The sequence below is a fragment of the Rhinatrema bivittatum genome, chromosome 6 (genome assembly GCF_901001135.1).
Source record: "Rhinatrema bivittatum chromosome 6, aRhiBiv1.1, whole genome shotgun sequence".
Lineage (NCBI taxonomy): Eukaryota > Metazoa > Chordata > Amphibia > Gymnophiona > Rhinatrematidae > Rhinatrema > Rhinatrema bivittatum.
This window is the reverse complement of record NC_042620.1, coordinates 353064995-353087852: the sequence shown is the minus strand read 5'-3', so window position 1 is coordinate 353087852 and position 22858 is coordinate 353064995. Positions and strand designations below refer to the sequence as shown.

The 22858-nt window shown below is 49.8% G+C and overlaps 1 protein-coding gene across 7 annotated transcripts in view; it reads left to right on the top strand.

Moving 5' to 3' along the window:
• The first annotated feature begins 18778 nt into the window (after nt 1-18778).
• LAMP2 (lysosomal associated membrane protein 2) overlaps nt 18779-22858 on the top strand; it is a 77200-nt gene continuing 73120 nt past the window's right edge. For all 7 annotated transcript variants that reach the window (XM_029607846.1, XM_029607851.1, XM_029607852.1 and 4 more), the window contains exon 1: nt 18779-18910. In XM_029607846.1, coding sequence (XP_029463706.1) covers nt 18865-18910 — 46 coding nt within the window. In that variant the 5' untranslated portion in view covers nt 18779-18864. The remainder of the gene's footprint in view (nt 18911-22858) is intronic.

The window sequence follows — 22858 nt, the reverse complement described above, 5'->3', positions numbered from 1 at the left end:
ATGCTCAATGGAGGAGGCCAGAGCCTCAAGAAATCATTGTTGCTCTTGTACCTTGGAAGCCAGGCCTGGGATAGCCTGGAGGGCACACGGCTCTGCCGAGTCCATGGCCTTTGCAACCTGTTGCGCTGAAGGTGGTCCCTTGGGCCGAGGTGGGGTTGACACAACCCGTAGGAAGGGTCCTACAGGTCCCCACTGTTGGCAGGCGGAGAGGGCTGATGGACGGAGGCCAGCTGGCATTTCACCAATACCAACCCTCGTTCCCCGTGGGTTGAGATTTTGGGTACCGGGGTAGGCTGAACTTAGATGGGCCTCTGTATGTCGTCGTCGTCGATGGAAGGATCGTGTTCGCCCAGAGGCAGCAACAGAGGAGAGTAATAGTCTGTACTGGATGAGGCGGAGTCCCGGAGACATGGGCGCCAATAGAACCAAAGTCAGACAGGGGGCGCCCGAGCAAGAACAAGCCGAAGTCTGTTCTTGCTCGGGCGCCCCGAGCGTCCCCACGGGGGGGACGCCGCCGAGAAGCCCTACCTGGACGCCTTCTCCCTAGGCGCGCATGCGCAAGCCGTGCTTATGAAGGCCGTTTCCCGCCACTGGAAGCTCTGCCCTATCTGCGACGTCAGATGCCACGGCCTATGTAAGGCCGCCGCGGAGCCCAGGACTTTGCCTTGCAATGGGGTTCCTTGCGGTTCTCTGTTGCGCCGTGCCCCGGAGTGTGCTATTGCGTTAGCAACTCCGTTCCTGCCTGAGACTTGTTTCAATCCGTGCCCAAGTCTTGCTTCTGTCTGGCTTGCTTGTAGTATCCTGTTCTGCTTCAGTTCCAGCTTGGTTCCAGTAGCCAATACTGCTTCAGCTCCTGCCTGATTCCAGTAGCCAGTCCTGCTTCAGCTCCTGTCTGGTTCCCGTAGCCAGTCTCGCTTCAGCTCCTGTCTGGTTCCAGTAGCCAGTCCTGCTTCAGCTCCTGTCTGGTTCCAGTAGCCAGTTCTGCTTCAGCTCCTGTCTGGTTCCCGTAGCCAGTTCTGCTTCAACTCCTGTCTGGTTCCAGTAGCCAGTCCCTCTGCAGCTTCTGCTTGCTCCAGTTCCAGCCTGCTTCAATACCTGCCTGACTCCTGATCCCTGCCTGCCTGCTCCAGCTTCCGTGATCTCCTAAGTCCCAGCGGCCGGGCTCCTACGGGCTCTTCCTGGGGGAGTACCGGCTTCCAGGGTGAAGCTCACATCCAGCCCCTGCCTGGTATCTGCCTCCCGACCTGTCACTCATTAGAGACTATAGTACACCTCTCCCCAGTCTCTCACAGGTCGGCCCAAGAGTCCACTAAACAGTTCACTCACAACAGATTGCAAGGCCATGGACTCGGCCGAGGTACCAGGACCCCAGGATCTTCCTGGGTTGGCTCTGCAGCTACAACAGCAACAACAATACCTGGATGTCCTGGCCGGATCCGTTGGGCAACTGGCTGCCCGAATGGATGCCCATGATACTCATCCTTCGCCTGCTGTGGGTTTGAGACCCGAGGATGCAGCCTCACCCGTGACTCAGCTGCCATCGCCTGCCCGCTACACTGGAGATGCTAAGATCTGCCGCGGGTTCTTAAACCAGTGTTTCATGCGCTTTTCCCTATTGCCCCGGCAGTTTCCCACGGATTCCGTCAAAGTAGCGTACATTCTCTCCCTGCTCGATGGAAAGGCCTTGGTGTGGGCCTCCCCCCTTTGGGAGTGTAACGACTCCTCCTTGGACGACTTGCAGCAGTTTCTCACCAATTTTTGCCAGCCTTTGACGAACCAGCCCGCCAGGCCTCAGCTAATTCAGAGTTGCTACAGCTTCGCCAAGGATCCCGTTCCCTGGCAGACTATGCGATGGACTTTAGAACTCTCGCTCAGGAAGTAGGGTGGCAGGACGATAGCCTTAAAGCCATCTTTTTGGAAGGGTTGTCAGGGCACATCAAAGACGAGATTGCCGCCCGGGAGCTCCCGGAAGATCTTAATGACCTCATTGACATGGCTGCCCGCATCGACCGCCACCTACAGCAGCGAGCACGAGAATTACGTACGACAAAACACAGCCCTGCCCGCAGTTCCTTACGCCCGCTGCCTTCACCCAGGCCTGCTCGTCCTGATGTTCCTGCCTCAGAACACATGCAGTTGGGTCATGCCCCGCTCTCCCTGGAGGAGAGACAGCGCCACCGCTCGATGGGCTTGTGCCTTTACTGTGGTCAGAAAGGCCATTTCTTGGCACGCTGCCAGGAGCGTGCGGAAAACTCCAGAACCTAGGGGGTCGGGAGGAGCTCCTCCTAGGTTGTGCCACAGCTCCTCAGAGTATGATACCCATTACCTTGGAGTTTCCTGGAGGGTCTTTGGAAACCCTCGCCTTCCTGGATTCCGGAGCCGGAGGTAATTTTACCCAGCAAGACTTGGTCTCTCAACTGCAGATACCTACACAGAAACGAGAGGTTCCACTTCGAATTACCTCCATTCAAGGAACGCTCCTTCCAGGTCGCATATTGACTGCCATAGCTCCCATCACAGTCCGCACCAGGGCGATCCACTCGGAGGAAATAGCCTTCCTAATTCTTGAAAAGGCTGTCCATCCTGTGGTGCTGGGGCTGCCGTGGCTCCAAAAGCACTCGCCTGTGATCCAGTGGGATACTCTGCAAATTACTAAGTGGAGTCCCTATTGTCTCTCTCATTGTATAAAGGTTCCCAAGCCTCCAGCACTCCTGCTTTTGCACTCCGCCCTTGGACCTCCAGCTCCATACGAGGTCTTCTCAAAGACGAAAGCAGAAATCCTCCCGCAGCACCGTCCATATGACTGTGCTATCGACTTGTTGCCTGGAACTATGCCACCTCAGGGTAGGGTGTACCCCTTGTCCCTGCCCGAGACATGGGCCATGTCCGAGTACATCTCTGAAAATTTAGCGAAAGGATTCATTCGCCCTTCAAAATCGCCCGCTGGGGCAGGATTCTTTTTCAACGGCAAAAAAGATGGCTCCCTGAGGCCCTGTATCGACTACCGAGGGCTCAACGAGATTACGAAACGGGACCGATACCCTCTCCCATTGATACAGAGCTACTTGATCGGCTCCAAGGCGCAAGAATCTTCACTAAGTTGGATTTACGCGGGGCCTACAACTTAGTTAGAATCCGTCCTGGAGATGAATGGAAGACCACGTTCAATACCTGGGATGGGCATTACGAATACCTCGTAATGCCCTTCGGCCTTTGTAACGCCCCAGCGGTCTTCCAGCACCTGATGAACGAGGTGCTACGGGATTTACTCAACTTCTGTGTGATCGTCTACCTCGACGACGTCCTAATCTACTCCCGGGACCTGCCTACGCACTGCCAGCATGTTCGCCAGGTGCTCCAAATACTCAGAGAGCACAGCTTATATGCCAAGCTTGAGAAATGCAGCTTTGAAAAGACTTCCTTACCATTCCTGGGGTATATTTTTTCGGCTGACGGCTTCCAGATGGATCCGGAGAAAGTCGCTGCAATTAGGAACTGGCCGCGGCCGAGGGGCCTCATGGCGTTACAATGTTTCCTCAGCTTTGCTAACTTTTACCGGCATTTCATCCCCGGCTATTCCCGCATAGTGGTTCCTCTGACTGCGCTTACCTGGAAGGGAGCCAATGCGGTGGACCGGCCTGCCCAAGTCTGCCAAGCCTTCGAAGATCTGAAAAGATCTTTCCTACAAGACACATGCCTCCACCACCCTGATCCCAGTTGGCCGTTCGTGGTTGAGGTCGATGCCTCAAATGTAGCTGTTGGAGCAGTACTGAGCCAGCACTCCGACACGGGACAGCTTCTCCCGTGTTCCTTTTTCTCAAGGAGGTTCTCCCCGGCTGAGAGTAATTACGGGGTCGGTGACAAAGAACTGCTCGCCGTGAAACTCGCTCTGGAAGAATGGAGGCAGTGGTTGGAGGGAGCCAATCACCCTTTCACCATTTACACGGATCATAAGAATCTCTCTTTCCTATGCCAAGCCCAGCGCCTGAACCCAAGACAAGCCCGGTGGCCTTTGTTCTTTGACCGGTTTGACTTCACCCTGTGATATCGCCCTGGCTCAAAAAATGTGCGAGCAGACGCTCTGTCACGGTCCACCGAGGTTGAAGAGACTCCTGAGACGCCCCAGTACATTTTAGATCCCAAGAAGGTGTGTCTTGCCGCTACCTCCGTATCCTCCAAAGAAAAGACCATAGTCCCACGCCGCTCTCGAAGGGCCGTGTTGGCATGGGCCCACGAATCCCTCACGGGAGGGCATGCGGGCCGTACCGGGACCCTAGACCTCCTCAACCGGTACTATTGGTGGCCAACGGTAAGGCAAGATGTTCGCCTTTCGTCGACTCCTGTCCCACCTGCGCATTGCAGAAACCGCTTGGCGGGAAACCCAGAGGATTGTTACACCCTTTGCCTATCCCGGTGGAGCCCTGGACGCATATCTCCACTGATTTTGTGGTGGATCTCCCAGCATCAGACGGGAACACGGTCGTCTGGGTCGTTGTGGACCGGTTCTCCAAAATGGCACATTTTGTTCCCTTGTCAAAATTGCCTTCAGCGCCCGACTTGGCTAATTTGTTTGTTCAACATGTGTTCCGACTGCATGGCCTTCCCCAGGACATCATATCAGACCGAGGACCACAATTCACCGCCCGCTACTGGAAGGCGTTATGTAAACGCTTCAAGGTCCAGTTGAGTCTCTCATCAGCCTTCCACCCTCAGAGTAACGGACAGACCGAACGTACGAACCGGACCCTGAACCTTCCTGCATTCCTTTGTAAACGAAAGACAAGACGATTGGGCCAAGCTACTCCCATGGGCGGAATTTTCATACAACAATCATACACACTCCGCTACAGGATGTTCTCCCTTCCTAGCTGTCTATGGGAAGCAGCTTTGGCCACCCTTGCCTTCACCTGAATCCAGTGCACTGCCAGCAGTGCAACTCTCTGCCCGCCACCTACTTGCCCTTTGGACGTCTATCCAAAAGAAGATGCAAAGAGCCGCCCGCGCTGCCAAAAAGTGGGCAGACAGCCACCGTCAGCCAGCGCCAGTCTACCTCCCAGGGGACCGTGTTTGGCTGAGTACAAAGAATTTACAACTTCGGATTCCCTCTCGCAGACTCGCTCCCAGATTCTGCTGACCATTCCGCATTGCCGAGCGCATAGGAGCTGTTTCCTATAGGGATGTGAATCGTGTGATCGATCGTCTTAACGATCGATTTTGGCTGAGGGGGGGGGGGGAATCTGATCGTCTTAGTTTTTTAGGTTAAAAAATCGTTTTATCGGGGGAGGGCGGGAAAACCGGCACACCAAAACAATCCTAAAACCCACCCCGACCCTTTAAAATAAATCCTCCACCCTCCCGAACCCCCCAAAGATGTTTTAAATTACCTGGGGTCCAGTGGGGGGGGGGGGGGTGTCCCGGCGCGATCTCCCGCTCTCTGGCCACGGCTGCGTTAAGAGAAATGGCGTCGGTGGCCCTTTGCCCTTATCATATGACAGGGCAAAGGTAGCGCCGGCACCATTTTGGTTCCTGTGACCCGACATCACGAGTGCAGGAGATTGCTCCCGGACCCCCGCTGGACCCCCAGGAACTTTTGGCCAGCTTGGGGGGGCCTCCTGACCCCCACAAGACTTGCCAAAAGTCCAGCGGGGGTGCGGGAGCGACCTTCTGCACTCGGGCCGTATTGCCAATATTCAAAATGGCGCCGGCGCTACCTTTGCCCTCACTATGTCGACATAGTGAGGGCAAAGGTAGCGCCGGCGCCATTTTGAATATTGGCAAATCGGCCCGAGGGTCCGGGAGCGACCTTCTGCACTCGGGCCGTATTGCCCTCACTATGTCGATAGTGAGGGCAAAGGTAGCGCCGGCGCCATTTTGAATATTGGCAATACGGCCCGAGTGCAGAAGGTCGCTCCCGAACCCCCGCTGGACTTTTGGCAAGTCTTGTGGGGGTCAGGAGGCCCCCCCAAGCTGGCCAAAAGTCCCTGGGGGTCCAGCGGGGGTCCGGGAGCGATCTCCTGCACTCGTGACGTCGGGTCACAGGAACCAAAATGGCGCCAGCGCTACCTTTGCCCTGTCATATGGTAAGGGCAAAGGGCCACCGGCGCCATTTCTCTTAACGCAGCCGTGGCCCGAGAGTGGGAGATCGCGCCAGGACCCCCCCCCCCCCCCCACTGGACCCCAGGTAATTTAAAACATTTTGGGGGGGTTCGGGAGGGTGGGGGATTTCTTTTAAAGGGTCAGGGTGGGTTTTAGGGTTGTTTTGGTGTGCCGGTTTTCCCGCCCTCCCCCCTCCCCCGATTTACGATTTTTGATGATAAATCGGGGGAATTGTTATTGTATCGCGGCTCTAACGATTTTTGACGATTTAAAATATATCTGACGATTGTTTTAAATCGTCAAAAAATGATTCACATCCCTAGTTTCCTATCGCTTGCGCTTACCCTCCTCTGTGCATGTGCACAATGTCTTCCATGTGTCGCTTTTGAAGCCTCTCATCATCTCCAGGTACCATCCCCGAGCTCCGGAAGCTGCAGATCCTTCCTTGCCAGGAGATACCACCTACCAAGTCCGGGAGGTTCTAGATGTCAGATTTCATCAACGCTGCTGGGAGTAGCTCATCGCCTGGGAGGGCTGTGGCTCTGAGGACAACACATGGGAGCCAGCCCGCAACATCCTTGATAAGGACTTATTGAAAGCCTTCCATCAAGACCACCCAGGTAAACCCGGGCCTGCTAAGAGGGGGCGTAAGAGGGGAGGTACTGTTGAGGTCCCAGTCACGGCAGTCGCAACTGGGCCCTTACCTCCTTGGTCCCGGCCCGTCTCCAAGGGTCTGCGGCCTGTTTTGCGGCATCCCCACGGGGAAGACGCCGCTGACAAGCCCTGCCTGGACGCCTTCTCCCTAGGCACGTGCGCACGCAAGCCACGCTTATGAAGGCCATTTCCCGCCACTGGAAGCTCTGCCCTATCTGCGACGTCAGATGCCACGGCCTATGTAAGGCCGCCGCGGAGCCCATGACTTTGCCTTGCAACGGGGTTCCTTGCAGTTCTTTGTTGCGCCGTGCCCCGGAGTGTGCTATTGCGTTAGCAACTCCGTTCCTGCCTGAGACTTGTTTCACTCCGTGCCCAAGTCTTGCTTCTATCTGGCTTGCTTGTAGTATCCTGTTCTGCTTCAGTTCCAGCTTGGTTCCAGTAGCCAGTCCTGCTTCAGCTCCTGCCTGGTTCCAGTAGCCAGTCCTGCTTCAGCTCCTGTCTGGTTCCAGTAGCCAGTCCTGCTTCAGCTCCTGTCTGGTTCCCGTAGCCAGTTCTGCTTCAACTCCTGTCTGGTTCCAGTTGCCAGTCCCGCTGCAGCTTCTGCTTGCTCCAGTTCCAGCCTGCTTCAGTACCTGCCTGACTCCTGATCCCTGCCTGCCTGCTCCAGCTTCCGTGATCTCCTAAATCCCAGCGGCCGGGCTCCTACGGGCTCCTCCCGGGGCAGTACCGGCTTCCAGGGTGAATCACTTAAGTCCCAGCGGCTGGGCTCCTACGGGCTCCTCCCGGGGGAGTACCGACTTCCAGGGTGAAGCTCACGTCCAGCCCCTGCCTGGTATTCGCCTCCCAACCTGTCACTCATTAGAGACTATAGTACACCTCTCCCCATTCTCTCACAGGTCGGCCCAAGGGACCACTAAACAGTTCACTCACAACAATGGCCTTGAGAATTGCTGTAGCAGGGAAAAGAGAGGTGAGCAGCAAAGGTCACAGCCGTCTGTGACCGACGGGCGCAACAACGAGGAGAGAAACAGTAGCGTAGTCAGGCAATGCAGAGGTTGTGGCTCGGAGAGAATCAGTAGCATAGTCAGGCAATACAGAGGTCAGGGCTCGGAGAGCAGCAGTAGCATTGTCAGGCAATGCAGAGGTCGTGGCTTGGAGAGAATCAGTAGCGTAGTCAGGCAATGCAAAGGTCGTGGCTCAGAGAGAATCAGTAGCATAGTCAGGCAATGCAGAGGTCATGGTTCGAAGTCAATCCGATGTGAAGGGAATTCAGGAACTTGAAGAATCACCAGGAGGCAACAAGCTCTGTTGCAAAGGCAAGCTCTGACAGTCAGGTCCTGGTGAATGACGTCACCAGGACAGGCCAGCAGCCTTGGCGCACAGCGGACCCTTTAAGTCAGAGAGGCGCGCGCGTGCCTGGAGAACCAGGAAGGAAGAGTCAGCTGCGGTCGGCACACGCAACATCACGTTGGAAACTGTGAGGGGAAGTATCATTGTATATCGTCTTTAATGCAAAGTAATCTTATATGCTTTTATTGCTTATTCTTAGACATAAGTAGAACTTCTATACTTATAAATAAGTGTGTTGTGTAATCTATGACAAAATAATCACCCGTTTACCTACCCACTACACAATGTGATGAATGCTGCACACATACCAACATGCATCAAGGGTCACTGTCAGAAAGCCCAGACCTTAGCAGAAACCCACCTGGACAGGGAACATCAAAGCTCATGGACTGAATAAATAGCCTTTGGGCATTAAGAAATGTGCTTTCTTCTGAGCTAAGTCATAGAGAGGTTTTAGGGATGTTTTATAGATCATTGACAGAACAAGAAGCAGTGTGGCCCCTGACCTTAGCAGGAATCTCAGCACAAGGGAGAGGAGGGCTGGAATCAGAGATTAAATAACCAAATGCAATACTGAAAACTGGGGGTAGCACGAGTCATTTTAAAAACTGTTCTGGCTAGGTCTAGACAGAATGCACTGCTGCATGCACATAAACTTAATAAATACAGGGGGAGTCAATAAATACGGTGCATTTCGCTTTCAGCCTCTGTTTTGAAAAAGTATTCCTGAAAGGATAAATATTCAAGTAATGTGAACTGGTACAAGTTATATACCCCCTCCCCCCCCCGCCATAAAGAATGACCTTTATCTAGTGGTATACATTGCATACATCTATATTTATTCAAGCAAAATAGCAGCACTATAAATTATAATTAAAAAAAAAAGTACTATTTCCTCCCAACCCTATTATCATCGGCCTGATGAACGGAACATAACTCTGGTAAACTACTCATAATAAGTCAGTCTGAAGGAGTTCGATTCCATGAACCCCTGAAGACTGCACAGCTGTGATGCCTCTCGTCTCATCATGCTGCAGTGAAACGCACAGTCATCTTGATTTACTAACATTTGCAACGCAAATAACACGTAATGACGTACTTACGCACTAACGTTTAGTGAACGTGACTCCATTTTGGATTCATATTTTGTATTGTATTAATACGAACGCTGTCGCGAATATCTAACCCGTCAATTAAATGACGAAACAATAGTCTGATCATAAGCTACACCTACTAGAGACCACGCTAGCTATTGCTTGTTCAGCAGTTTGTAAAATGTTTGTTCAGCAAAACCAGAACGCATGTGTGAAAGATAAGAACTGTAAAGTGTATAAAGGTTTGCTCCAGAGGGGGCGTGGCATGCAGTTGTACTAAGCCGTTGTCTTAGCTGCATCTTGCTGGCAATAAAAGTCTATCTTTACGGATCAGTTGTCTGGACCTCCTTACTGACGAAAAAGAGACGGTTACATTGGCGAGCCAGCCAGGAGGTACCGGAGACGCTATTTTAGCTCTCCAGAAGGTCCGGTAGTTTGGTGGCGGAGCGGTCCCCCTGATACACCTGGTGAGTGGCCACCGCTGAGTTCAGCGATCAGGTTTCTGAGGGGATCGTTCCACAGAAATTCTGCCGGGACCTCTGGATTGATGATCCGGGAAGAAGGCTTTCCTGACGATCGGAAGACCCCTGCAGGCGAGTATTATGGGAATCTGGAAATAAGTAAAGACTAGCTAGCTCAGGAAATAGCCCGGTCTTTTCTGGCTGACCGAGGGGGCCTTGATCACACCCCACGCAGTGTGTTAGTAGGAATTATGCTCCGAAGACCACGCGGATAATCTGTCTGGAAATAATAAGTAACGTATACGACAGTGGGAATAGGTTTCTTGTTGTGTGAAAGAGAGTGAATGGCCTCGCAGTTCTAGACCGGGCGACCGCGTTCTAGTCGGGGCAATTGTGACCCTTTGTGTCTGACGGATACGGACCCCTTACCTATCCGTCTTCCCTTCCCTCCTTTGTCTGTGAACTCTATCCTAATGGGAGGGAGCGGGTCGACTCCGTTAAAAGTCATGACGGAACACTATAGCGAAGTGTTCGATGAACATAAATGTACAAAACCCGGAATGATTCAACGATGCACCCATAAATGGCCCGGTTTCTGTGTAAATTGGCCTCCTACAGGAACCTTTAATTTCCAAACGGCCACACGGGTCCAGAAAATAGTTATACGAGAAGGGAATCCGGGTTGCCCTGAGGATATACCATACATAACCGCGTGGATCGCAGTTATTGAAAATCCTCCATCCTGGGCGAAGAAATTAGTGGAGGGAGCCGCCCTCGTAATGGTGGCTCAAGCATGTAAGATGGGAGACCGGAAATCCCCAAACCGGAAGAGAAAGGGCAAAGCGGCCATATTGGACTCTACAGAGCATGCGTCAGCTGAGGCGGCCATATTTGTAGTACAAGGGAATCCACGGACTCCAGAAAAAAAAATTAAACCCCTGCCGCCTCCAGCATTGCCCGACGCTGAAAATATTTTGCCGCCGCCATATGCCCCTTCCTATCCCCCCACATATCCCATGCCACCAAGCCCCCCAGTCCCCTCCAATGCGCAAGCTGATCCAAGAATGGCACTAGCTCATGAAGAACGACCTGGAACGGCGACTGCGAAGGAAGAAGGCGGCGGCGAGGCATCCGTATCAGACGGAACTCGCAGTAAGACCCAAGCCGCAGCTAGTTTGCAATTACCAATCAGGGAAACATCAACTGTTGTTCCTGTAGTCCCAACTGAAGAAAACGAGCATCGTACTACGCAAACAATAAGATTATTTACTTACATACCTTTTACATCCAGCGATCTTTTTAATTGGAAACAGCTGGGGCCATCATACGCTGAAAAGCCAGAGCAGATGGTAGACTTTTTACGGGGCATTTTCGCTGCCCACAACCCTAACTGGGCTGACATCCGGCACCTAGCCTCTATTCTTTTCACCACTGAAGAACGCCGGCAACTACAACTAAACATGGAAGAGGCAGCTCGATTAGGAGCCGGATCAGACGGACGTCCCGAAGACGCAGTAAGGGACTTAGCCCCGACTGCGGATCCTAACTGGGATTTCCAGACTGCGGCAGGGCGGGAGCGCATAACCGCCTATCAGACCGCGTTTCTTGAGGCTTTAAAGAAAGGGAAGCAGAAGGTTGTAAATATGGGAAAAATCAAAGACGTGGTGCAGCAGAGAGATGAATCCCCCGGAAACTTTTTGGAGCGATTAATGGACGCATATCGTCAATACAGCCCATTTGATCCTGAGGATCCCAAATATCAATCTATCATACTGATGAGCTTCGTTAGTCAGTCCTGCCCAGACATCCGCCGGAAGTTGCAAAAGCAGGAAGGGTTCGAGGGCATGAATATCAGCCAATTAAAGGTAATGGCTGATAAAGTGTATGTAAACCGAGAACCGGATGGAGACAGCAAGGAAAAGAAAGAAACTAGAAAGTTAAGAGAACGTGTTAGTCTGTTAGCCGCAGCGTTGGAAGAAACTAATTTCGGGAACCCGTCTAGGCAGTATAACGGGTATCCCGGATTCCGAGGCAGGGGCAACCCACCATCAAGAGGGCTGCCAAGAGGACGAGCGAATAGAGGAGGATTGGTTAGAGGTGGAAAAATGCCATTGGGAACCAACCAATGCGCATATTGTAAACAAGAAGGGCATTGGAAGTCTGAGTGTCCGGTGCGCCGGCAAGCAAAGCCGGGCGAATACGCACCGCCCAAATCTAAAGAAGCAGAATGGCAGATGACTGTAGGCGAAACTTCCGGCGAGGACAGCGAAGCATGACTAGAAAGGGGAACTCTTCCTCTAGACCCCCTTGTGGAGATAAAAGTGGGGGCTGAAACGTTCAAAGGACTGTTGGATACGGGTGCTCAACGATCTGTGATGACCACAGCCATCACCACGCCTACTTCAAGAAACATCTCTATAGTTGGGGCTTCCGGAAAACCACTAACTGCTCCCTTCCTTCAAAAACGGCAAGTTACAATAGGAGGACAGTTAGTGTCCCATCAATTCCTCTACGTGCCAGGGTGCCCAGTACCTCTCATAGGAAGAGACCTCCTATGTAAATTAAGGGCTACCTTGCAATTCGAACCTACCGGTGAAATCAAGGCATCCTTTGCCGATAGCCCAGTTTCCCTGATATGTCCACTACAAGAAGAATGGAGACTGCATCTCCCCGTTCTTGAACAAATCACTCTGCATCGATACGAAGGGGACACCCCTCTTAACGAACAGCGCAGACAACTGATGGATAGTGTGCCCCAAGTATGGTCCGAACAGAACCCGGGAGGAATAGCTATCGACGCTATCCCCATATGGATAGAAATGAAGCAGAATGCACAGGTGATCAATCAACCTCAATACCCCATTCCATACATGGCCAGAGAAGGAATTGAAGTACACCTGCAGAGACTGTATGATTTGGGAATTCTCAGGCGAATCCGATCTGCTTGGAACACCCCTCTACTGCCCGTAAAGAAACCCGGTTCTTCTGATTACCGACCTGTACAAGATTTACGGAAAGTGAATAATCAAGTAGCAGATCTAGTAGCCCTTGTACCAAATCCATACTCAATCTTGGCTCAAGTTTCTCCTACCTCCAAGTGGTACAGTGTCATTGACCTCAAAGATGCTTTCTTCTCCGTTCCAGTAGCAGAAGAATGCCAGAAGATCTTTGCCTTCACATGGGAAAATGCACAAACTGGAATCAAGCAGCAGTACACATGGACTCGCTTACCGCAAGGATTTAAGCACTCACCCACGATGTTCGGGGAGCAACTGGCAAAAGACCTGAAGATGTACCAAGTCACGTATGGGCCAGTCATACAGTATGTGGATGACCTTCTGTTGTTTCGTGAAACGTATCACGAATGTGCTATAGCCACACTCCACTTATTAAAGACGTTGTACTCAAAAGGATACCGTGCAAGTAAAAAGAAGGTGCAAATTTGTGAATTGGAAGTAGAATACCTGGGATTCCAAATCCGGGAAGGTACCCGTTGCCTTGGAATATCCCGCACCAGTTCAATACGAGGTCAACCTGTACCCACTTGCAAGAAAGAGCTCCGAGCGTTCCTTGGAGCTGCAGGATACTGTAGGCTGTGGATTGCTAACTACGCTGTTATCGCCCAGTCCCTGTACGACAAGCTGCGGGGAAAGGAGGCAGAATCTCAGCCTTTTCAGTGGGAAACCCATGAACTGACAAGCTTACAACAACTGAAAGATGCCTTGATTGAACCACCTGCACTAGGATTGCCAGATGTAATGAAACCATTCCATCTATTCGTCGATGAAAAGAAAGGCATGGCCATTGGGGTATTGACTCAAACTCTAGGCTCATGGGAAAGACCTGTTGCATATCTGTCAAAAGGAATGGACAATGTTGCAAAAGGATGGCCAGGTTGTCTAAGAAGCATTGCTGCTGCATGCTTACTGATTCCAGAAGCAGTCAAATTAACTTTTGGACAACTCTTAAATGTAACAACCCCCCACACCATTCAAGGACTGCTAGAAACCCATGGACCAAAATGGATGACTAATTCACGTCTTGTAAAATATCAAGCTCTGCTATGTGAAACTCCTGAAATCCAAATACAGGACAGCAAAAACTTGAACCCGGCCACTCTTATGCCGGCACCTGAACCCGTCGCACATGACTGTGAGGAGGTCATGACTACAATACATTCCAGCAGACCAGACTTGAGAGATCAACCATGGCAGGGAGCATGGACATTATTTACTGATGGAAGCAGCCAAGTTATTGATGGAATTCGAGTCGCTGGATATGCTGTAGTTTCTGAAGACGACATTATTGAAGCTGAGCCCCTACCACCTGGGACATCAGCCCAAAAAGCTGAACTAATCGCTCTCACTCGAGCTTTACAATTGGCAGAAGGACAGACTGTGAATATTTATACAGATTCCAAATATGCTTTCCTCACAATCCAGGTACATGGAGCCCTATATAAGGAGCGAGGGTTCCTAACAGCCGAAGGAAAGCAATTGGCCAATGCATCTGAAATACATCAATTACTAGATGCTGTGTGGGCACCACAAAAGGTAGCTGTCATGCATTGTAAAGCCCATACCGGAAAGTCAGATCCCGTTGCAAAAGGAAACCAATGGGCAGATAAAACAGCAAAAGAAGCAGCCCGTGCACATTTATTATCAATCCCAACTACAACATATCCACTTCTACAATTCCCTACAGAAACTCCTACCTATTCGACAGAGGAGAATGACTGGGCACAGGCTGAACAGATCCACCATCACAATGGCTGGTGGATTCTGCAAGATAACAGAATATGGATTCCAGAAACATTAGCTTGGACTATTGTCAAGGAAGCACATAACAAAACCCATCTCGGACGAGATGCACTGGTAAAGTTGCTGGGGAAGACGTATTACATCAATAAAATAATCCAACTAACAAAACACGCAATCAGCCAATGTGTCACATGTGCCAAAAATAATCCTAGAAGTGGACCTGGTCCATCACCTGGACATATTTTAAGAGGAACTACACCTTTCCAAGTTTGCCAAATTGACTTTACTCACATGACTCCGTCCAAAGGCTACAAAGCAATGCTGGTGGCTGTCTGCACCTATACCGGATGGATCGAAGCCACACCAACACGAACTGAAACCTCCAAAGAAGTTGCGTCCTTGCTCCTTCACCAAATCTTACCACGCTACGGATTACCAAGACAAATCAATTCAGACAATGGACCAGCATTCACCAGCGATGTTATCCAAAGACTAAGTAAAATCCTCGGTATCACATGGCATCTGCACTGCGCATGGCGACCGCAGAGCAGTGGATCTGTTGAACGGGCTAACAGAACGCTGAAGAATCAGATAGCTAAACTATGTCAAGAAACAAAGACCAAATGGCCAGACATCCTACCCTTAGCCTTGCTACATCTCAGATGCAGTCCAAAACGATCAGGGTTAACACCGTATGAGATGATGTATGCAAGACCTCCACCTCTCCCTTCTTTTCCCGAATCATTGCAGATACAAGGGGAGTTGTCACTAAGTAATCAGCTCAAAGGACTATATAACACAGTCATTGCAATTCAGGACTATACATGTGACGTTGAACCGTTAGTTTTGTTAACCCCAATTCATCCATTCCAAGTTGGAAATTCTGTATGGATGAAGGACTGGGATGAATCTGATTTCCTCAAACCACGTTGGAAGGGTCCATACACAGTACTACTCACCACTCCTACTGCTGTAAAGGTCTCCGGATGTCCTTCCTGGATTCACTGGACTCGCCTAAAACCTGCTGCCTCCAATTGGCAAGTCTCCAGGATTGGAGACCACAAATTAAGATTCACTCAAAACAGGCAACAAGATAGTCCAGATTAGATGATTATAGTACTTTGCTAAAGAGTACTAACATATACATTTTTTCTTCCTTTCAGAATTAATCTACTGAACTACTTACAATTCAAGTCCAACGTGTTCACCCTCAACTTTCGGCTATGACAACCAGACTACTACCAGTTATTCTACTGATTTCCTGTTCTACAGCTACATCTCTTGTTCTACCTCTAAGCAAAAACTGCACTGAATGTGTCAAGTTAATCCGTACCACTACTCTAGATGGATTCCAGATTGTCTCTACCATTATACACCAATCTCAGCCACCTGACTCATGTGCAACTCAGCCTGCGTGCTCATTAAATACTACTCAAGGATACCAATCTTTTCACCGGTGCCTACAAAATGACAAGGTCATTTGTCATACACCTACAACTCCCAAGTACTATAACATCACCCTGACCGCCGGATTACCAAAGAGCTATACCTCAACCATCGTTCCGGAAGGAAAAGGCATCCTGTACTATATCAACTCGACCAAAGTCCTTATTGGAGGAGAATCTACTGCCACCATTACCTTCGACGCCTGTGAAGCCATTGGAAAGCACCCGAACGCCCTCCACTGCGGATCCAAAGCCTGGAAACAGGCCTATGCTCATAACCATAAGTACCTTTGTCCTTACAATCGGGTGGCCAATCCATCTCAATGGCTACCCTGTCAAGGAGACTTAATTTTATCAGGATGGGCTCTGGTATGTGACTATACAGGAGGAGGATATCATGGTTGCCATGGAATTGGCCGGTTAACTGCAGTAGCTGGTAATACCATGTCCATACAATGGCCAATACGGGGTGAAGGATATCCCTGGCAAGATACTTGGGGCTTTGGAATCGATGGAACAGGGAAAGACCCCATGACCTATATAACAATTACCCAACGTCGAGACAAACCTCGACCAATCATTCATCAGACTACTGTAGTGGGCTATCAGTCCTTCTTTGATGAAATATCCCACGCATCAGAAGAATTCAAAAAACATACTTTCTCCAATCAAGCAAAGAATATGTTCGTCAATCTGGCTGAGAATATAGCTCTCTCTCTTGAAGTTAAAAATTGTTTTGTCTGCGGAGGAACGCACACTGGAGAACAATGGCCATGGGAGGCCAAAGAGGTCTTCCAAACCGATCTCAATCAATTGAACACGACTATAACTTACAAACGGAAACCTCACCCATATGAATGGGCTCTCCAAACAGATGTCATTGGCAGACATTGCATATCTCGACAACATTCCCGAGTATATACTACCTCTGTAGGTAATTCCCCATGTACGGGGGTGCTTACTGCTAACCTAACTAAACAAACCTGGTGGCAAACTGAGAATTTGACAATGCCCACCACCATGTGGACTGAAGCAGTCCTCAACAAAACGTGGACTAATGCTGGAATGCCAACCACCCTCTTCGCTGCACCAGACGGCTATTACTTCGTTTGTGGCCGCCGGGCATATGAATTACTGCCGCTCAACTGGTATGGCACCTGTTTCCTAGCCACCATACGACCAAGTTTCTTTCTCTTACCAATCACAGCGGGTGAAACATTGGGTGTACCTGTCTATAGCCCTATGAAGCCAAACAAACGTCGCAGAAGCCCTAAAGTTTCTATTGGTGATTGGAAAGATCAGGAGTGGCCCCCTGAGCGAATTGTACAATACTACGGCCCTGCCACATGGGCTGAAGATGGATCCTATGGATATAGAACTCCAATATACATGTTGAATCGCATCATTCGCTTACAAGCAGTACTAGAACTCCTGACCAACGACTCTGCTATGGCACTCAATATCTTGGCCAAACAAAACACCAGAATCATAACAGCTGTCTACCAAAATCGTTTAGCCTTGGACTACCTCCTAGCACAAGAAGGTGGTGTCTGTGGCAAATTTAATCTCTCAAATTGTTGTTTGCAGATCGATGATAAGAGCAAAGTTATCGAGGAGATTACTGATCGCATGATCCGATTAGCTCATGTCCCTGTGCAAACATGGACCGGTATCCTTGATTGGACTTCCTCACTACCAAATTGGCTTACTTCAATCCCCGGATTGAAGGACATCTTCATTCCTCTTTTGTTTCTTATTCTAACTTGCATTCTGTTCCCTCTTTGTTTACCTCTTATTTTCAGAAATCTACGATCTATGATTGAAACCATTGCTGATCGCAGGGCTGCAGCTCATATTATGATGATCAATAAGTATGTGTCGATTTCTACTTTCCCTGATTCTGAAGTATCTGACTCTGATGATATCTCTTTTGATTCTGATAATGATTATTTTGATACTAAACTCTAAAACCACCTAATTCACCGACAGGACCACTTTTGTTACTAGGGAAAGCCGGGCTACAAAGGGGGTTGACGCCAGTAGGGCCCATCCGTCTCAAACCCGTGAAGTAACCAACGACCTAGTAACATTTTAGGGTCCACCTTAACAGTTATGAGTATTGATTTTTGCTTCTCTTTTCAGTTACTTAACAGCTGCAAATGATACTTCCACTCCATCAGCGTTGAAAGTATCAAAGGGGGGAATGAAGGAGTTCGATTCCATGAACCCCTGAAGACTGCACAGCTGTGATGCCTCTCGTCTCATCATGCTGCAGTGAAACGCACAGTCATCTTGATTTACTAACATTTGCAACGCAAATAACACGTAATGACGTACTTACGCACTAACGTTTAGTGAACGTGACTCCATTTTGGATTCATATTTTGTATTGTATTAATACGAACGCTGTCGCGAATATCTAACCCGTCAATTAAATGACGAAACAATAGTCTGATCATAAGCTACACCTACTAGAGACCACGCTAGCTATTGCTTGTTCAGCAGTTTGTAAAATGTTTGTTCAGCAAAACCAGAACGCATGTGTGAAAGATAAGAACTGTAAAGTGTATAAAGGTTTGCTCCAGAGGGGGCGTGGCATGCAGTTGTACTAAGCCGTTGTCTTAGCTGCATCTTGCTGGCAATAAAAGTCTATCTTTACGGATCAGTTGTCTGGACCTCCTTACTGACGAAAAAGAGACGGTTACAAGTCCAGTAAAAAAGCTACCATCCCTACAACTTCTCTCTTGACCTTTTTTTTTTTTTTTTTTTTAATCACCGAGCGAAAAAGGAAAAGAAAGAGTACAAGCACGTGATCTGCTGGAGCCCGACCGAATCTTTTCCAGCCGAGCGATGGCAGATGTGAACCGGCAGATCAAGGGCGGTGGGGGGCGGGGCGCTTCCCGATTGGTGTCGGAGATAAATGGCGTCATAGGGGCGCCACCGAGCTCCAGAGACGGGCCTTAGCCGAGCCAGGCTGGGGGAGGAACGGGATTATCGCTGCAGTATGCGCCGCTGTGTGGGCCTCGCTCTGCTCTGCCTGCTGGGCCTGGGTGAGTGCCGCCGTTTTCCCGGTCCGATGGAAATCCTTCACCCCCGCCCCGCTCCACCCCCTTCTTCCCGTGCTGCTGTCGCTGGCCGCGGTGTCACGTGCTTAACCGGGCTTTAAGCAAATAACTTTACTGAAACATCTCCGGACCGCGCCGGGGCCCATCCTGCTCCTCTTCGTGCTGCCGGCCCTTGGCTGGGCTCGGAGGGTGTGTCCGGGACTGCTGAGAGCTGGGACGCCCTGTCTCTTCGGACAGGGTTTCTGTCCCTCGGTGGCCAGCTTACCCCCGTAACTTAATCCCCCATGTGGGCAGCCCCTCGCCTGTTGCACCCCTAACTTCTGTTGGGCTCTCTCGGCGCTTTGGTGTTCACCCCCACCCCTCGTGAGATCCTTCGCTGCCAGATGCGAGGGTATGCGTTAGTAAAGTCCGTTTCCTTATCCCCAAAAAAGCTTATTTGTATTGCTGTTCTGCGACTTTTTCCTTGTAATTCATTAAATGTGTAGATATTGATCTAGCGCTTCTTGGCTTGTAACTTACTACCTCTGGTGTCCCTACACCAAAGGAAGCCAGTCCTCCTGCTCAGCGCTCCTTCCTCTTGAAGGATGTGTGGGATGCCTGGCCTGGTTCTGTTGTAGGCGCAGGCCACTGCCCAGGGTGCTAAATACCCAGGTTAGAGGAGCCTGCTTATGTTAGGGCTGCTGTTGTGGTACTGGCGTTCCCCACCCTAATCTCTGATCTGTGGGAGACTGTCCCTGCCTATGCACCGAAGCCTTAAATCCAGCCCCGTACCTACTCCATCCCTGCACTACCTGGTATGCACATCGTGCAGTACGGGGTGGTGGGCCCTGCCGGTGGGCCGACGAGAGGCCTGGGAGGAAGTTTTAAAGGAATCTTGCCTTTTTTTTTTTTTAATTAATGTCAGTGGGAATTCACAGGGTTATAGCAGTAGTACACGACACTGTCACAGCAGTCATTAGGCCACACTATCTTCATGCCTCTTTGTAAACTTCTTGTGCTTCTAACTTGGTATCTGCTGTAGGGTAGGGGCTTTTTTTTTCTTTTAAATATACTCATGCTGGCCAGATACCTGCTTTTTACAGTGACTTGGCTCTGTGCCCTCTGTAGTTTTTTCTCTAAGAACTTTGTGTTGAGGTGACTGAGGTCAAGGCTGCTGTGATGTATTGTAGCTCTGCTCTTTGCCTAAGTATAGATTTTGAGCATGGTTCTTAATCTCTATATGTAACTGCAGCAACCAGAATGTCTCCAATGCTGTTTTGGGTTAGTATAGGCTTTTCATAGTTCTAGGTATCTGTGCTTGCTCTCATCAAGTTAGGTGTAGTTGTCTTGACCCAATAATTCATTTGTTTGTAAGTGAGCATGGGTTGACTATATACATTGCTCATTGTACTTGAGTTTTCCAGACTTCTGTAAAGTTGTATAAATACTCTTAAAAAAACAAAACAAAGTGGTACTCAAGTTCTGCATTGCAGCTCTGACAGCTACAGTATAGGAACCAGGTATACTTGTAAATATATTTCATGGTAATTTAGCAGGGCATATAGCTAAACTTATTTCCAAGTGTTCACAGGGCAATGCTGTTTTGTGTTTCCATGTTATGCATGCAGTCTGTCCCCTAGTGGCCAAAGGTGTGAGTAGAGTTGGGTGTTCTTGTGTATGATTAACTGTATATGCTGGTGTTGCTAGGCTCTTTCTGTCATTGAAAAATATATAAGGGACAGTAATTCTGGTTAGAACTCTTAACTTTGGTTCTTGAAACCAGTCTTTTGTATGAAGAAATTTGGGGTAGACAAGTTCTGGTTTTGAGTACTAGAAATGTTCATGTGAGAGCGAAAATCCCTGCTGTTCTAGAAGGTGAGTACATAAAGATCTGGAGAACAGCTTTTGGCTTAGTGAGGTTTTTTTTGTTTTTTGTTTTTTTTAGAAATTGTGCAAAACTGAATGGTGTAAGCCAAAAACATGCCTAGTGAGGAAGTAACCATTGACATACTAAGATGGGGGTTTGCCATGTCAATGGCTCCTGGTGGCCAAGAGGAATCCTTGGGTGACCTCAGGGCTGATAGTTTGGAGAACAGTGTAAGATTTGTCTCTGTATACCTTGTATGAGTGTATATCTGTGTTCATAAAAACATTATGTACAGAGTGGTTCATCCCCTCCCTGGCCCAAGCTAAGCTTGAGTATAGGATGGTGGATGTGATCAGGGTTAGTGAAGCAGCCCAGAGCCATGATCTCTAGGTTGTCAGCTTGAAAGATTGGTATAATACTACTACTCTCAGACCTGCCTACTGTTGTCAAATGATCTTGAATGTCACCCTTATTACTTTCATACACTTAAAGCTGTATGTGTAATCAAGACAATGATGTTTGAAGTGCCTGAAAAAGCAGAATATAAACAAAACTATTACATGCAGGTACTGTAGATATTTCCCTGTCCCTAGAGGGCTCACAATGTGTTTGTAACTGAGGCAGTGGAGGGTGAAGACTTACCAAAAGTCATGAAGAACAGTCTGTAGTATTTCAACCTTGGTTTCACTGATTTGCAACCTACTGCTCTAACCATATGCAAATCTCTCAGAACATAAATTGCCATACTGGGTCAGACCAAGGGTCCATCAAGCCCAGCATCCTGTTTAGTCCATGCTATAGGTACCTGGTAAGTACCCGAACACTAAGTAGATCCCATGCTACTGATGCCAGTAATAGCAATGGCTATTCTCGAAGACAAACTTTATTTTATTTAGGGGTTTTATACCGGCTGTTTACATGGAACTGAATTAACAGGAAAAGAGGTACATGAAACTGTAACATTGATAACAAAAACAGGGTTCAGGAATTTCAAGAGGAAGGATAGTAACAAGCTAACAATCAGGTCGATACTCTAAGGCCGCGGTAGAAAGAGTGCGGCAGTGCCTGGCGCACCCTCGTTCCCCGCACGCACAGTTCTCTTCACCTACTGCTCGATACTCTCTTCTAATTGCATGCAAATGCATGCCGCGTCTGTGAAGTGTTAGGGAAGCGTTAGGCCCGCGCAACCCATTTTACTGTATAGAGCGCCTATATAGTAACCTGGGTGCTCGGGCCTAACGCTTCACGGCCACGCTGGTATCTGTCATTTGAAATGACAGATACCAGGAAGTCGGGATTGCCGTCCCCTCTCCCCTCCTCCCGAAGCAAAAAAAAGTGAAAAAAAAAAGTTGCGAGAGAGAGAGGGGAGAGGACGGCAATCCTATGCTCGGCGACTTACTTTTGCAGCCCCCCTCTGGACATCGTGGCTTCCCCCGTACCAGTTCTCCTTCCCCTCCTCCCGAAGCAGGGCGCGAAAAGCGCGAAGCGACTTACTTTTGCAGCCCCCTCCGGACATCGGACGACCTCTCCTGAGGCTCGCGAAGATGGACGCCTGCACGGCCGCTGAAGACGTGACGTCACGACGTTTGGCGTCACGGCATGTGACGTCACGTCTTCAGCGGCTGTGCAGGCGTCCATCTTCGCGAGCAGCTGGAGGCAGGAGAGGTCGTCCGATGTCCGGAAGGTGCTGCAAAAGGTGAATTGCTTCGTCGCTTTACACTGCCAGTCCCTTCTTCCCTCCTCCCGGAGCAAGGCTGCTTTTCGTGCCCTGCTTCGGGAGGAGGGGAGGGGGAACTGGCACGGGGGAAGCCACGATGTCCAGAGGGGGGCTGCAAAAGTAAGTCGCCGAGCGTAGGATTGCCGTCCTCTCCCCTCTCTCTCTCGCAACTTTTTTTTTTTTCGCTTTTTTTTTTCGGGAGGAGGGGGGAGGACTGGGGCTGCCCCGGAGGCCAGCATCCAGGGCAGGTGAGAGGGGGCTGGGGGAAAGCTTGCCGCCTATCCTTACCCCTGCCTCTAACGCAGGGGTAGGCGGTAAGTTAGCAGGTTAAACACGGGGCAAAATGGCAGCGATAGTCGGGGCACGCGTT